Genomic DNA, 14,001 nt, shown 5'->3' on the forward strand with positions numbered 1-14,001 from the left:
ACTGTCTCTCTGCAGTGACTTGTCGTGGAACCGACTCTCCTCTGTGGAGCCCGACTCCTTCTCTGGGCTGCCTGCGCTGGCCAAGCTGTGAGTAACCAACTAGTTTACCACGAAAAAACAAAAAAACTGTGAGTAACCAACTAGTTTACCACGAAAAAACAAAAAAACTGTGAGTAACCACACTAGTTTACCACGAAAAAACAAAAAAACTGAGTAACCACACTAGTTTACCACGAAAAAACAAAAAAACTGAGTAACCACACTAGTTTACCACGAAAAAACAAACTGAGTAACCACACTAGTTTACCATGAAAAAACAAAAAAACTGTGAGTAACCACACTAGTTAACCACGAAAAAACAAAAAAACTGAGTAACCACACTAGTTTACCACAAAAAACAAAAAAACTGTGAGTAACCACACTAGTTTACCATGAAAAAACACAAAAACTGAGTAACCACACTAGTTTACCACAAAAAAAACTAACTACACTAGTTTACCATGAAAAAACAAAAAAAACTGAGTAACCACACTAGTTTACCACAAAAAAACAAAAAAACTGTGAGTAACCACACTAGTTTACCACAACAAAAACAAAAAAACTGTGAGTAACCACACTAGTTTACCACAAAAAAACAAAAAAACTGTGAGTAACCACACTAGTTTACCACAAAAAAACAAAAAAACTGAGTAACCACACTAGTTTACCACAAAAAAACAAAAAAACTGTGAGTAACCACACTAGTTTACCACGATAAAACCAAAAAACTGTGAGTAACCATACTAGTTTACCACAAAAAAACAAAAAAACTGAGTAACCACACTAGTTTACCACAAAAAACAAAAAAACTGTGAGTAACCACACTAGTTTACCATGAAAAAACAAAAAAACTGAGTAACCACACTAGTTTACCACAAAAAAAAAAACCTAACTACACTAGTTTACCATGAAAAAACAAACTGTCGCAGCTTTGCCTCAGGAACTAGAAACAGGTTGAAAGGAAGAACAAATTGAGCGCAGACCAGCAGACTGACAAGCTGCTCAGTTACAGCAACCTGAGGAAATGTGATTGCTGGACTGAAGTCTCGGCTCAGCTGGGATAATAGAAATAGTTTTGACATCTTTTATCAGCACACTGATATTGGTTTCTCCAGATAAAACGGTATTGATAGAGTGACAAATTATTTTCCTTTCTCTCTCTCCCCTCTCTCTCTCTCTGCAGTGACCTGTCGTCCAATCAGCTGTCGTCTCTGCCTCTGATTGGTCTACACAGTTTAACTCACCTGCGATTGGCTGGCAACACACAGCTGATGGAGTTAATACCCAGGGAAATCCTGCCCAGAGTCAGGTAGACACATGCACACACGCACACACACACACACACACACACACACACACACACACACACAAACTCACGTCTTGTTACCAGAGGGAGCAGATCAGATGGTTTGAAGTGGACCTCACAAGTCTTACCGCCATGTTCAACCTCAGCGTTTACGGCTGCAGTGGAACGCTCTGGCCTGGCTCGTTTACAGCTCAGATCCAAACAGCTTTACTATGAGTGTCGGGGTGTACCTCCCTCCAGCCAATCAGAATCCAGTATAGCCCCCCCTCCCCTTTGATAAATGTCCTTATTTATCAGTTCTAAAATTAAAGAAAGCTTTAGTTTGTGTTGTCTGTCCAAGTCCAGACAGTTGATGTAGTGGAATTTCCCTTTCAGACTGCCGTCTTCCATAGAACAGTATGGTGTGTGTGTGTGTGTGTGTGTGTGTGTGTGTGTGTGTGTGTGTCCCTTCACTGCGGGGACTGTAAGCAGAGTTATGAAGTGATTTATAAATCACAAACCAGTGTCTGTCCGTAATGCAGGAAGGTGGGAAAGATTTCCTTTGTCTCTGTGAATCAAGTTAATGTGTGTGTGTGTTGTAATTTATAACCACTTAAGAACTGATTTACACCTGCAGTGTTTAGACATACACACACACACACACACACACACACACACACACAATCCTCTACTCCAATCTGTCTCCATTTTGTCAAAAGGAAAGCCATTTAAAGGGAAATTCCACTGAATAGCAGGGTTTAATAAGATAAATAACAAAGACATGACGGTTTCATTTGCACTGCTGAAATCTAAAGATGTTTATGAATTTGTGTGTGTGTGTGTGTGTGTGTGCAGGGTGATGGAGCTGCCCTATGCCTTCCAGTGCTGTGCCTTCGTCTCCTGTGAGAGGAGAGGAAGAGGAGGAGGAGGAGGAGGAGGAGGAGAGTCTGCCAGGAGGGACGGCGTCTTCTCCAACCCAGGTGGGCTCTCACACCACACACACATCACATCTCCTCTTATTTATAGTTTGATATGAGAAAATGTTTCAGGATGTAAAACATCAGCGGTAAACGTCAGGTTTTGGTGTCAGTCCCTCAGAATCAAAGAGCGAGGGCTTCTTTCTAGAGCCGCCATTTTGCACCGACGCAAGGGATTATGGGTAGAAGGAGACGGATGCGGTTCCTCGTGCTTGGAAAGCCTAGCAGAACAAAATGAAGTCTGGACTGATGCTCATATTCAGCTGTTTCTTCATGTGTTCTGAACTGGTGTGAACACCACAGAAGAAGAGACAGACAAGACCACCATGTTAGATAAAGTTAAATTGACAGAATGAAACTGTGTCCAATAAACAAGTAGGGAGGCATGATTCCACATTTTTTGTAATCAATACCAGCTCCGACTCCTTGGAAATTGGAATTGATGGAATTGATTCTAAATTGATTTTGATTCCAAATGAAAATCAACACAAAAATGAAAGTTTTACGCCGGTTGGCATTCAACCAATGAGCCTTGAGTTTCTCCTTCCCCCCTCCTCACTTGTTGTGAAATGGATCAGACCAAGGCAATCGAACACAGATTAGTATAGATAGGCCTAAATCAGAATGAGTTAATAAAAAAATTGGTGTAAATGAAACAGTTTCTTCGATTCCAGAGTTTGGAGTCAAAATTTCAACAGGAGTCGACTCCAATTCTGTTTATTATTAGAATCGATTCTCAGAATCAACGTGATGGAATCGAGAATCAAATCTTTGGAGTCGACTCTCCATCCCTATAAACAAGTCACAGAGTCATGTGACTTTTGTCTCCAGGCCCTGGTTGGCCTGTAACTGGGCGGGTGAAGCTAAACGAACCAGATACAAAAATACAACAGAGCCAACTGTTTAACTCTGGTTCAGACCAAAGAAGATCAGCTGGAGTCTCTCTGGATAAGAGTGAAGGACTGGGATGTAAACTGTAAGCAGCAGCAGGAGTTTTCCACCTGACGTCGGGACACCATTTATGATTTATGGGTTCATGGAATGTGTAAATATAAATTTCCAAGTGAAGCACAAACCGGCTGCAGCAGTCTGATGCTGGTTGTCGTTGGTGGTTTTGTAGATCAGGACTGGGAGGATTTCCTGCTGGAGTTTGAAGATGAACCCAAATCCCAGCACTCTGTGCAGTGCAGCCCTGCGCCAGGTAACACACACACACACACACACACACACACTCCTTCTCCTGTCCTTTCCTTTCTTCCTCTCTCATCCCTTTCCTCCTAAACCTGCTCCATCCTTCCCTCCTTCCTACTTCCTTCATGCACCATTTTTGTTTCTCTTCATCTGTTGCTGTCTTTATCTCTCGTATCTCTGTTTATTGAACAGTCTTACTTTGAAGCAGTTTGTATTTTAAAGATGCTTTGTGTGTCATTTTAACCATCAGTGTATCATAGTCATATTAATGTTGCTCCCTGCCTGGTGTAGACGATTGTTCTCCTCTATCTCACTCCAGTAGTATTGTTAGTTCTAGTGTTTATTTTCATGGTAACAGTTAGCGATTTTTAAAATGTAAACTATGTCTTTGTGAGCTGTATTTAAAGGTTTTTAGCTTACAATTGGAGCCAATGACTTCCTGGTTAGAACGATACGTGGGAAGTCAGAAAGTAACGAGAGTAGAACAAACCCATTGTTGATTTTGTTATTTTCATAGGATTTGTTGACGGTAAGCAATGCATTAAAAAAACACCGGCCTTATCCTTTAAGACTACATTTCCCATCAGCCCTGTTGCTTCCTGCCCCCCCCCCCTCCCCCTCCCTGAAGAGGATCAACATGTTGGAAGTGATTTCTCCATCTTCCTTTCTCTCCTTCCACCATCTGCTGCCAGAACCTCTTCCTGTTTTGTGCCGTAAAGCGATCCAGCAGATTTCCCTCCACATCTAGAAAATATTATAGATATTATACTAATCTCTGATCTAATCTCTGAATGAATGTGCTGATGATCTACTGATGGTAAAACGACACACAGAGCAGCTTTAACAATAAAGTTGATTTATTTCCCCCTCAGGTCCGTTCCGCCCCTGTCTCCATCTCCTCGGCAGCTGGCTGATCCGCGGGGGGGTGTGGCTCATCGCAGCGCTCTCATTGGTCAGCAACGGCCTGGTCGTGCTGTCCGTCTTCCTGTCCCCCGCCACCTCGGTGACGCCCCCCAAGCTGCTGATTGGCCTGCTGGCCCTGGTGAACGGCCTGATGGGAGTGTGGAGCGGCTGGCTGGCGGCGGTGGACGGCTGGACGTTCGGCGGGTTCTGGAGGTACGTTAGGAACATTAGGATCACTGGAAACATTAGGAACATTAGGAACATTGGGAACATTGGAAACATTGTTAACATTGAGAACATTGGGAACATTGGGATCACTGGGAACACTGGGAACATTAGGATCACTGGGAACATTAGGAACATTGGGAACATTATGAACATTGGGATCACTGGGAACATTAGGATCACTGGGAACATTAGGAACATTGGGAACATTAGGAACATTGGGAACATTAGGAACATTAGGATCACTGGGAACATTAGGAACATTAGGATCACTGGGAACATCAGGAACATTAGGATCAGTGGGAATGTTAGGAACATTGGGAACATTGGAAACATTGGGAACATTGAGAACATTGGGAACATTAGGATCACTGGGAACGTTAGAAACATTGGGAACATTAGGAACATTGGGAACTTTGGGAACATTAGGAACATTGGGAACATTAGGATCACTGGGAATGTTAGGAACATTGGGAACATTAGGAACATTAGGATCACTGGGAACGTTAGGAACATTAGGAACATTGGGATCACTGGGAACACTGGGAACATTGGGAACTTTGGGATCACTGGGAACATTAGGAACACTGGGAACAAACACTGGGAACATTTGGAACACTAGGAACATTAGGAAGATTAGGAAGATTAGGATCACTGGGAACATTTGGAACACTGAAAACATTGGGAACACTGGGAACACTGGGAACACTGGGAACATTAGGAACATTGGGAACATTGGGAACCTGAAACTTTCACTATTTTACCAGCCAACTGGATGTTTAGAATAGAACAGGACTCCAGATTTACCAGCAAAATGTAACATGATATATGCAGGTGCTAATTTGTGTGTGTGTGCAGGTACGGCGCGCGGTGGGAGAGCAGCTTCCTGTGTCGTCTCAGCGGCTTCCTGTGTGTGTTCGCGTCACAGACCGGCCTCTTCCTGCTGACCGCCGCCGCGCTGGAGAGAAGCCTGGCCGACACACACCGCCGCAAAGCTGACCGGGAGACCGGTGAGGAGCGCACACACACACACACACACACACACACACACACACACACAGACACACACACACACACACACACACACACACACACACAGACACACTTGAGAATGTCTTAATTAGGTTTCAGAGGTGGAGACTCGAGTCACAGTTTTAATTGCTTGAGACTTGACTTGATGCATGAAGAGAAGACTTGAGACTTGACTTGACTTGGGTTCTGGTGACTCGGGACTTGACTCTGACTTGTACTTTGATGACTTGAAAAGGTTTCTAAAGTCTTGACTTGAGATCTTGTGTTTGTGTAAATGACTTAGATTGAAAGTGATGAGATTTGTTCCAGCGGACGACTGAATTTAAATTCTGTTTTCTGAATTTGTATGGAATGATTGAATTTATTGAAGTTGAAACTGATTATAGAAATCAAACTCATGATGCTCTTACCAAGTTTTTATCCTATTAAAACCATATTGCATTGAAAAGTCCTAGATATTTAGTTTTCTTTAAGATATTAAATTGATACTGGACTCTTGATTTGTTCTGACTTGACTTGCTGTTCTACATTTAGACTTGAGACTGACTTGGGACTCGAGCAAAGTTGACTTGGTCACAGGTCTGTCAGGTTTTGACTCTCCTCTCCTCTCCCTCCAGGCCGCTCCTCTCCAGTCTCGGTCCGTCTGGCGGTCTGTCTGTGCTTCCTGCTGGGTCTGGCGGTCACGCTGCCCCCCCTGGTGGCGGGACACGGTACTACCTCCCTCTGTTTGCCCCTGCCCTCCTCCTCTTCCTCCTCTTCCTCCTCCTCCTCCCTGGCCTTCTCCGTCTCCCTGGTGCTCCTCAACTCGTTGTGTTTCCTCCTCATGACGCTGGCCTACACGCGCCTGTACTGCCGCGCCGACAAGGCCTCGTATCCCGCCGAGGAGGAGGCGGCGTTGACGCGTCACGTGGCCTGGCTGCTGTTCTCCGACTGCCTCCTCTACCTCCCCGTGGCCTTCCTCTCCTTCTCCTCCCTGCTGCGGCTGCCCATCGCCGGGCCGGAGGTGGCGAAGGGCGTGCTGCTGCTCGTCGTGCCGCTGCCGGCCTGCGTCAACCCGCTGCTCTACCTCCTCTTCAACCCGCTCGCCAGGGAGGAGCTGGGGGCGCTGACCAAGCGCGCCCGCGGGGCCGTGGCGACGAGGCTCGGCAGGGGAGACGGGAGCCGGTCCGGTCCGGGTGCGCTGGATTCGCCGTACGACGAGGACGCCGAGAAACAGTCGTGTGACTCGACGCAGGCGCTGGTGGCGATGGGAGGCGTGAAGGAGGAGGAGGAAGAGGAGGAGGAGGGAGGGAGAGGAAGGGAGAGGAGCGAGACCCGACATTCGGTGGCGTTTGTTGTCCCGTGTCGTTAGACCGACGCACCACACACACACGCGCACAAACACAATAAGCGTCACCCTAGTTTTTAGAGATGATACTCAGTCTTTGGTCTTTGTTTGTTCTCAGACTTTGTCCCTGCTGGCCAATGCACACGCTCTCTGACTGTCAGCCAATCAGATCGAAGCAAAATGACTCTGTATCAATCAGGCTCCTGATTGGCTGCCAGCCCTTGGTAGGTGAGATAAAAAGTTAATTTTGGACACTTCACACACACACACACACACACACACACACACAGACATACAAGCAGACTGATGGAGACTGTATGACAGCGAATGTAGCAGGGAAGGAGAAAGAAAAGAAAACACAAAAAATGGACATGCAGGTTCGATTCCAACCCCTAAACTCTCTCTCTCTCTCTCTCATCTTTCCTCCCTCTTCCTGCTGCACACTGTCCAGAAAAGCCGAAAAAACTCAATCAAATGATACAAGATGTTTTAGGGAGAGGAAGAAGGACTCGTTTCCGTCCTGGGGATTCAAAATCTCCTGAACTTTATCGCCAACAGATGAACAAAAACTGACAGGTGGGAACGGAGGAAACTCTGTCGTCTGATTGGTTGATCCGGGACTGCATGGCAGAGTGGATCAGAAGCGCACACACACACACACACACACACACTCACACACACACACACACAAACATTATCAATGCTCGCAGTTTGAAGTCAGCAACCAGTCCCCGTCCCTGTTGAAGACAACATTGCTGCAACAGTTGCTTCAGGAAGTTGCTCCCCCTTCCTGGACTTGAGGTGTGTTTGTTTTACCTCTCCTCGCAGGTCGGTTTGGTCCCACCCACACGCCAGAGAGGTTAACCAAACAACTTTTAACCTCAACTTTTAATTTGAAACATTACACATGATTTACAACAGCGTGTTATCAAACATCATCCGTAAATCAAGGATGTCAAGAATAACTGTCCTACATGCTGTTGAGTGCAGTGTGTGTGTGAGTGTGTGTGTGTGTGTGTGTGTGTGTGTGTGTGCGTGCGTGTGTGTGTGTGTGTGTGTCCACAGTTACTATGCTGTTGCACCTGTGTGTGAAAGCTGCAGTGACTGTGTGAGTTTCTTCACCGAGCCAACAGAGTTACGACAAACCAACACGAGGCAAAGCCAAACGGGATTAAAGGGGAACTGAAGTTGATCATTTTGAAGCTGCAGCACTGGGACAGACCCAGCGGTTCGTCCAATAAGAAGAGCCAGATAGAAACCAATGAAAGAAGACATCAAGCCAAATGTCTGGAGATATGACACTGCTGTCAAATCAGCTGTTTAAGAACATTTATCATTAAAGAGAAATTAAACCCCAAACCCAAATCTGTGTAAATCCTGACATCTAATGGTAAAAAGCATGCTGCTGAAATTGTCATCTGCTATTGGCTGATCTTTGGTGCCAGGTGATGATGTCACCCTCTATAGAGTACAAGCAATGGAGGTGACATCATGGCGCCAAATATCAGCCAATAGCACATGGTTATTTCAGTAGCATGCTTTAAAAAAATAAAAAATAATTAAAAAAAGAAATCATTCAATCATCAGACAACACAAACAGAAAATGTCAAGAAGAAGAAGAAGAAGAAAAAGAAACAGTAAGGGTTTCACCACTAGATGTCAGGCTTTACACAGATTTCTCTATACAAATCTGTTCAAACCTAATTTGCTTGACAAATATGGCCCTGTGTGTGTGTGTGTGTGTGTGTGCGCGTGTGTGTGTGTGTGTGCGCTGGTGTAAATATACTGTGACAATCCTATTTTCTTTTTGTAGAATGTGACAGAAAAAATGTCTTTGTTGGAACACAAACACACAAGTGAGTGTTGTGTTGAAATAATGTTTCTGTAATGTAAATATTATACTGATGCTCAGTGTCGCTATGGAAACTCGTGCTCGCTCTGTATGAAGCCCTGCTCTCCTCGGACTAACGTTACCTCCGGACGTCCGGTGATTTGTAATAACTGCGGAGATCAGCGGTGATTTTTATCCCATTAAAATGTTTGACATCTGTAATTTGTAAAGTTAAAATTTGGCCTTCCGTATTTTGGTGTGAACAGAGATCTGATAATAATAATCCAGTGGGAATCGAACGCTCCGTAATTTCAGCTTTAACTTCTTTTTGTTGGGATTTCTTCTTCTACACGCGCGATTTCTATCTTTCCTCCTGTCGTGAAAAATGGAGGTGGCAGTGGAATCGGTAGAAGAAGAGTTTTACTTCAGGTTTTGTTTTGCTGAATCAGGAAGGGACAAATTGTAAAATCTTATTAACTGTATCAGTGACACTGGCGATTTCAGCAAATGTCATTTTTCTTTTTTGTTTGAATGTATTTTATTAATTAATTTGTTAATTCCTTTAGGTCCGCACATAGTACTGGTCCTGTAAGAATAGGGCTTTTTCACGAAATTCAATATAGTGTGAAAGGAAAAAAAACTAAAAAAACTTGTATTATTCTGTACAAAACATTCACAATGTTGCATATTCATTTCTCATGTTTCAACTGTAACTTTTATGAAAGCTGATACAGGTGATTTTATTTTAGCGAAGTTAGCAGATTTGCGAGCATTTTTTGTGGGCGGAGTCTCATCAGCTCCTGACTCCGCCCACTGCTGCAGCCATAGAATTGGTTTTGGTGGAGTCTTCATTTGGCCGCGCCAAGTTTGGTAATGTGAAAGCTAAATACAAGGAATGAAGACTCGAAGACGACTGAAAAAAAAAACCAAAAAAAAACAAGACAACATAGTGATAAAGTCTGAAGGTCAGCTGTGTGTAACAGTATAGCTGCTCTGCTTTTTCTGTTATTGAAAGTAAAAGTAAAACATGTTTGTAAGTTCTTCTAAGACTGATGTGGTTCTGCCTTCTGTTCTGCGGCTCCGTCCGTCCGTCCGTTCCTCCTGTTGTAAACTTTTGTAAAATATCTTGAAAGTTTGAGTATTTTAGCCTGTAAAAGCCAGAGTGATATTTTAGTATGTGAAGTATATAAACATTGAGGCTTGCATTGGTTTTGGGTTTCTGTCTTTTATGTCAGTGCGAGATGAGAGCGTGTGTGTGTGTGTGTGTGTGTGTGTACCAAAAACACTCTCAATCCATTTCTCCACGTTCATTTTCCAGCATCTCTCTGAGCCTTACCAAGAACAGGCCGTTTCTGTCTCCGTGTCTTTAAGGCTCATTAATATTAACGACCCCTCTGTTCCGATCGGCTAACCGTTTCGAGAGCGAAACGTGAGACGCCGCGGCCCGGCGGCTACAGGTAGGGAAAACTCTCCGGTAATAAACGATGACGACCGCTCGACCGCTTTGAAAAAAACACTTTGTTAGTCTGTTATTTCTTACAGAAATGATAATGAGCGAACCTTTGTGACGCCACAAAGTTACGGAAGTCCAAACGGCTCGTTTAGAGGCTCACTTTTCTAATATGGATTGTGTGGATTTAGTTTTGATACTTTCACCATGTTTAGATACACATCCAACTCCTTTATCATCACAGAGGAGAGGGAGTCCTGCTTTATGTGATATAACAGACTCTCATCCTGAACATTTCTAAATATCATCACTGACTCTTAAGACAGTAACCGGGTTTCCATCCAAGGTTCTTTTTTGTCGTAAGCACAGCAAAACAGCGAGATGCAGATAATGCTAGATATGAAATTCTTGAGCCTAGAGCGAGCCACAGCAATGTAAACAAAGTAAACAAATGCAGTATACAAACAATGCAGTAATAAAATAGCAGTGCAAAATGGTAAAGTGACCATCGGTAAGAAGTAATAAAAATATAAAGTGACAGAGTATAATAAAAGTAATAATAGAAATGCATAAATAAAATATAATATGTGCACTTTTCAAAATATATGGATTCATGAAATGGAATGAAGATGAGATGTAAAGTAAAGTGCGGTTGGCTAAAATGGGCAGTGTGCAAGTGTGTGTGTGTGTGTGTGTGTTTCAGGGGGGGTTCACATTAGAAAGGCTGGAAGGAAAAAGCAATTTCAGATGCAATTCCCTCAATATTGCAAGGAAAAGTGTTTTACGCTTGCTTGAGGTGGAAACGTTTTTGTCAATTAAGAAACTTCTCTTCAATCTCTTTAATTCGGTGTGAAGTGACTCCTGCAGTCACGGAAGTATGCAGCAACCGCTCAATTACTCAAAACATGAAGAAGAGCGCTGACTCATGATGGATGGATGTTAGGCGTTGAATTAATAAATTTGATTCCTACAGATTTGGATTTAAATTAGTCTTACATTCCCACTTGATAACTATCCAGGGTGTCAGATCCGCAAAGATGGACGCTGTGGCTGCAGTGCATTCTGGTCTACTGAGTCTGCTGCAGTGCATGCTGGTCTCTCTCCTGCTCCTGTGGTGGAGAAACTGGTCTCTCTCCTCTTCTACGATGGATTTCTCCCTGTATGATTGTTGAACGTCTCTCGGTGCAAAATGGCGGCTCTAGAAAGAAGCCCTCGCTCTTTGATTCTGAGGGACTGACACCAAAACCTGACGTTTACCGCTGATGTTTTACATCCTGAAACATTTTCTCATATCAAACTATAAATATCTGGAGGTGACGTCACCTCGTCTACGATTGGCCGGTTATCCACCAAGAAGAAAAACACAACTAACGACTGAATGGAGCCAGGAATGAGAAGCACATCACCAACAACTGATTTTAAGAAGTGTTTTAGGAGGAGATTTCCTTTAATATGCATTTCCTGATCCAGAGTAGCTATCCAGATATCCAGCACCTTTTTAATGCCAAGTGTAAATGGGGTCGTAAAGTGCTGAATCATCTCCACCTCTCTACTACCTCTCTCTCTCTCTCTCTCTCTCTCTCTCTCTCTCTCTCTCTCTCTCACACACACACACACACACACACACACACACACACACAGGCACAAAAGGCCATTGTGAAGAGATAGTAAACGTCTTCAAGGTCTTGTGTATCTGTATATCTCTGCTCCCCTTTCAAAATAAAAGCCCTCTGTGAAGCAGCTTGTTATGACCCATGCTGGTGTTTTTCTTGTGTTGTTTTCTCTCTCTCTCCTCTCTGTTAGAGTGTGGGTGTGTCTGATGAGAAACAGGTGGTGTGCTATGATTGGTCAGTGAGTGTGATTGGTGTAGGTGTGTCCTGGCTGGTGATTGGTTCCTGATGGCTGTTTTCCTTGGTTAGGAGGGTTAGGGTTTAGGTAAGCATCTTGTAATTTTTGTTGTTTTATTTGTGATAGGTAAGTATAGGCTGATTGGGCTTAGTTTTATTTTGGTTTATTATTTTACGCGCGGCTGTCTGGGGAATCAAACCTGCGACCTTTCAGTTGCTCGCCTGCTGCTTCCCCTCTCATCACAGAGTTAGATCAGTGTTGCAACTTTTATGGCAGTGAGGCTCGGCTGTTTGGGGGCGGAGCCAACAGCTAGTAGAGCTGATAGTTTATCACCACGGCGAGGAAGCGATGACACCAGCCGGTTGGCATGGTAACGCTATTGTTGCTATAATCTCAGATCTGATAAGAGGCACAATAGTGCAGAAGAGTTATTGTAGCAGAAACGGTTTATCTTTTTTATTGATAAGGAGTCATTTTATTTTCAATATACTGTCAGTTCATTGATCATCCTGGGAGAAGAATTAAAGTTTTCATTTAAACTCAAGAGTGGAGGAAGAGGAGGGGAGAGGACGAGTGGAGGATGAGGGAGAGGAAGAGTAGAGGAAGAGGAAGAAGAAGAGTAGAGGAGCAGGAGGGCGGAGAGTGTGGCCCAATCCCAGTTGAAACTGTCACTGTAAACACATAACATCCAAAACCATGAGAATGACATCAAGTAAATTGGGCGTTTTTGACTGTGAGATGCAGTGTTTCCCATACAGAGGCACAAAATCAAAAGTTGGTCCTCATGTCTGTAATGTGGAGATGTACAGACAGCAGACCAGCAAACTGAACTCAGTCAGAGTCTCCTGCTGTGAAAACAAAGTGAAACTTAACACTCCACAGTCAGGAACAGATCTGCAGTCAGTAACTCTTCTTCTGCCCTGCAGACTTTAACGGTAGGTGACGTCATCTTGTGGTGTTTAAGTCACGTTAGTGGAGTTAGATCATTTAACTGTCGCAGTGCTTCAGTGCAGAGAATTGAACACATTGTGGTTCTGTACAGGATCTGTGCTTGTTTTTTTTCGGGTTGCGGATCTGTCTCAGGTCGTTGTTTTACGCCTATGAAAATGGGTGGGGTTCGGATATGTTTATGTGTCGGATCGGGTGGTCGCAGGTTGAAAAAAATCTTACCCACCCATCACTAATGGGGACCCTATACCTAACCTTAAAGGAATAGTTCACCCAAAAATGAAAATTCAGTCATCATCTACTCATCCCCATGCAAGTTGAAACTCCTGTGAAGTTTGTTAGTCCATAAAACAATCACAGAGTTTTCCAGCACAGCTAAAGTCATTAGGGACCGATCTTTAGAGTTCCAAGAAGAGCAGAAAAAGAACAGAAAATATCCACAAAATGACTCCATACAGCCAATCATCGCACAGTGAGTGGAAGACGCCGATATTGACAACATTATTTAGAGCAAATCTTCACTACAGCCGAAAAACAAAAACGGTTGCGCGTGCGCAGTCGTGAATGTGATGGATGGACAATGTCGACCGGGAGTCTGACCCCAACCGTAGGGACTCCATGCATAAACCCAACCGCCATCTTGACTTTGTACAACCTTGACCACAGTCTTACCCTTACCCTAACCACAGGGAGCCCAAGCCACAGAGAGCACAGATTCATATCCGCTTGGCGGAAAAAACAAAAGTGTGACGTCATCCAGTGCACAACAGGAGTACTTCAGGACCAGAGAGTTGATTTCCAACCTACACAGTAGAGCCACATATCCTGTGTCAGGGTCCTTTACGTTAGCTACAACAAATATTGTTTATTATATATTATATTATTGTTTATTATATATATTGCCAGGTTTGTCAGCAGTTATACATAGGTGAGACTGGAAATGGT

The 14,001-nt window shown here is 43.8% G+C and overlaps 1 protein-coding gene across 1 annotated transcript in view; it reads left to right on the forward strand.

Annotated features, from left to right (window-relative positions):
* The window catches only part of LOC139914772 (leucine-rich repeat-containing G-protein coupled receptor 5-like), a 45,552-nt gene extending 38,549 nt beyond the window's left edge, over positions 1–7,003 (forward strand). Inside the window, exons 15-21 of the mRNA XM_078281935.1 lie at positions 16–87; positions 1,223–1,348; positions 2,180–2,304; positions 3,422–3,502; positions 4,365–4,608; positions 5,479–5,630; positions 6,270–7,003. Coding sequence (XP_078138061.1) covers positions 16–87; positions 1,223–1,348; positions 2,180–2,304; positions 3,422–3,502; positions 4,365–4,608; positions 5,479–5,630; positions 6,270–7,003 — 1,534 coding nt within the window. The remainder of the gene's footprint in view (positions 1–15; positions 88–1,222; positions 1,349–2,179; positions 2,305–3,421; positions 3,503–4,364; positions 4,609–5,478; positions 5,631–6,269) is intronic.
* The last annotated feature ends 6,998 nt before the right edge of the window (positions 7,004–14,001 follow it).

Source organism: Centroberyx gerrardi, chromosome 24, assembly GCF_048128805.1.
Source record: "Centroberyx gerrardi isolate f3 chromosome 24, fCenGer3.hap1.cur.20231027, whole genome shotgun sequence".
NCBI classification, from domain to species: Eukaryota; Metazoa; Chordata; class Actinopteri; order Beryciformes; family Berycidae; genus Centroberyx; species Centroberyx gerrardi.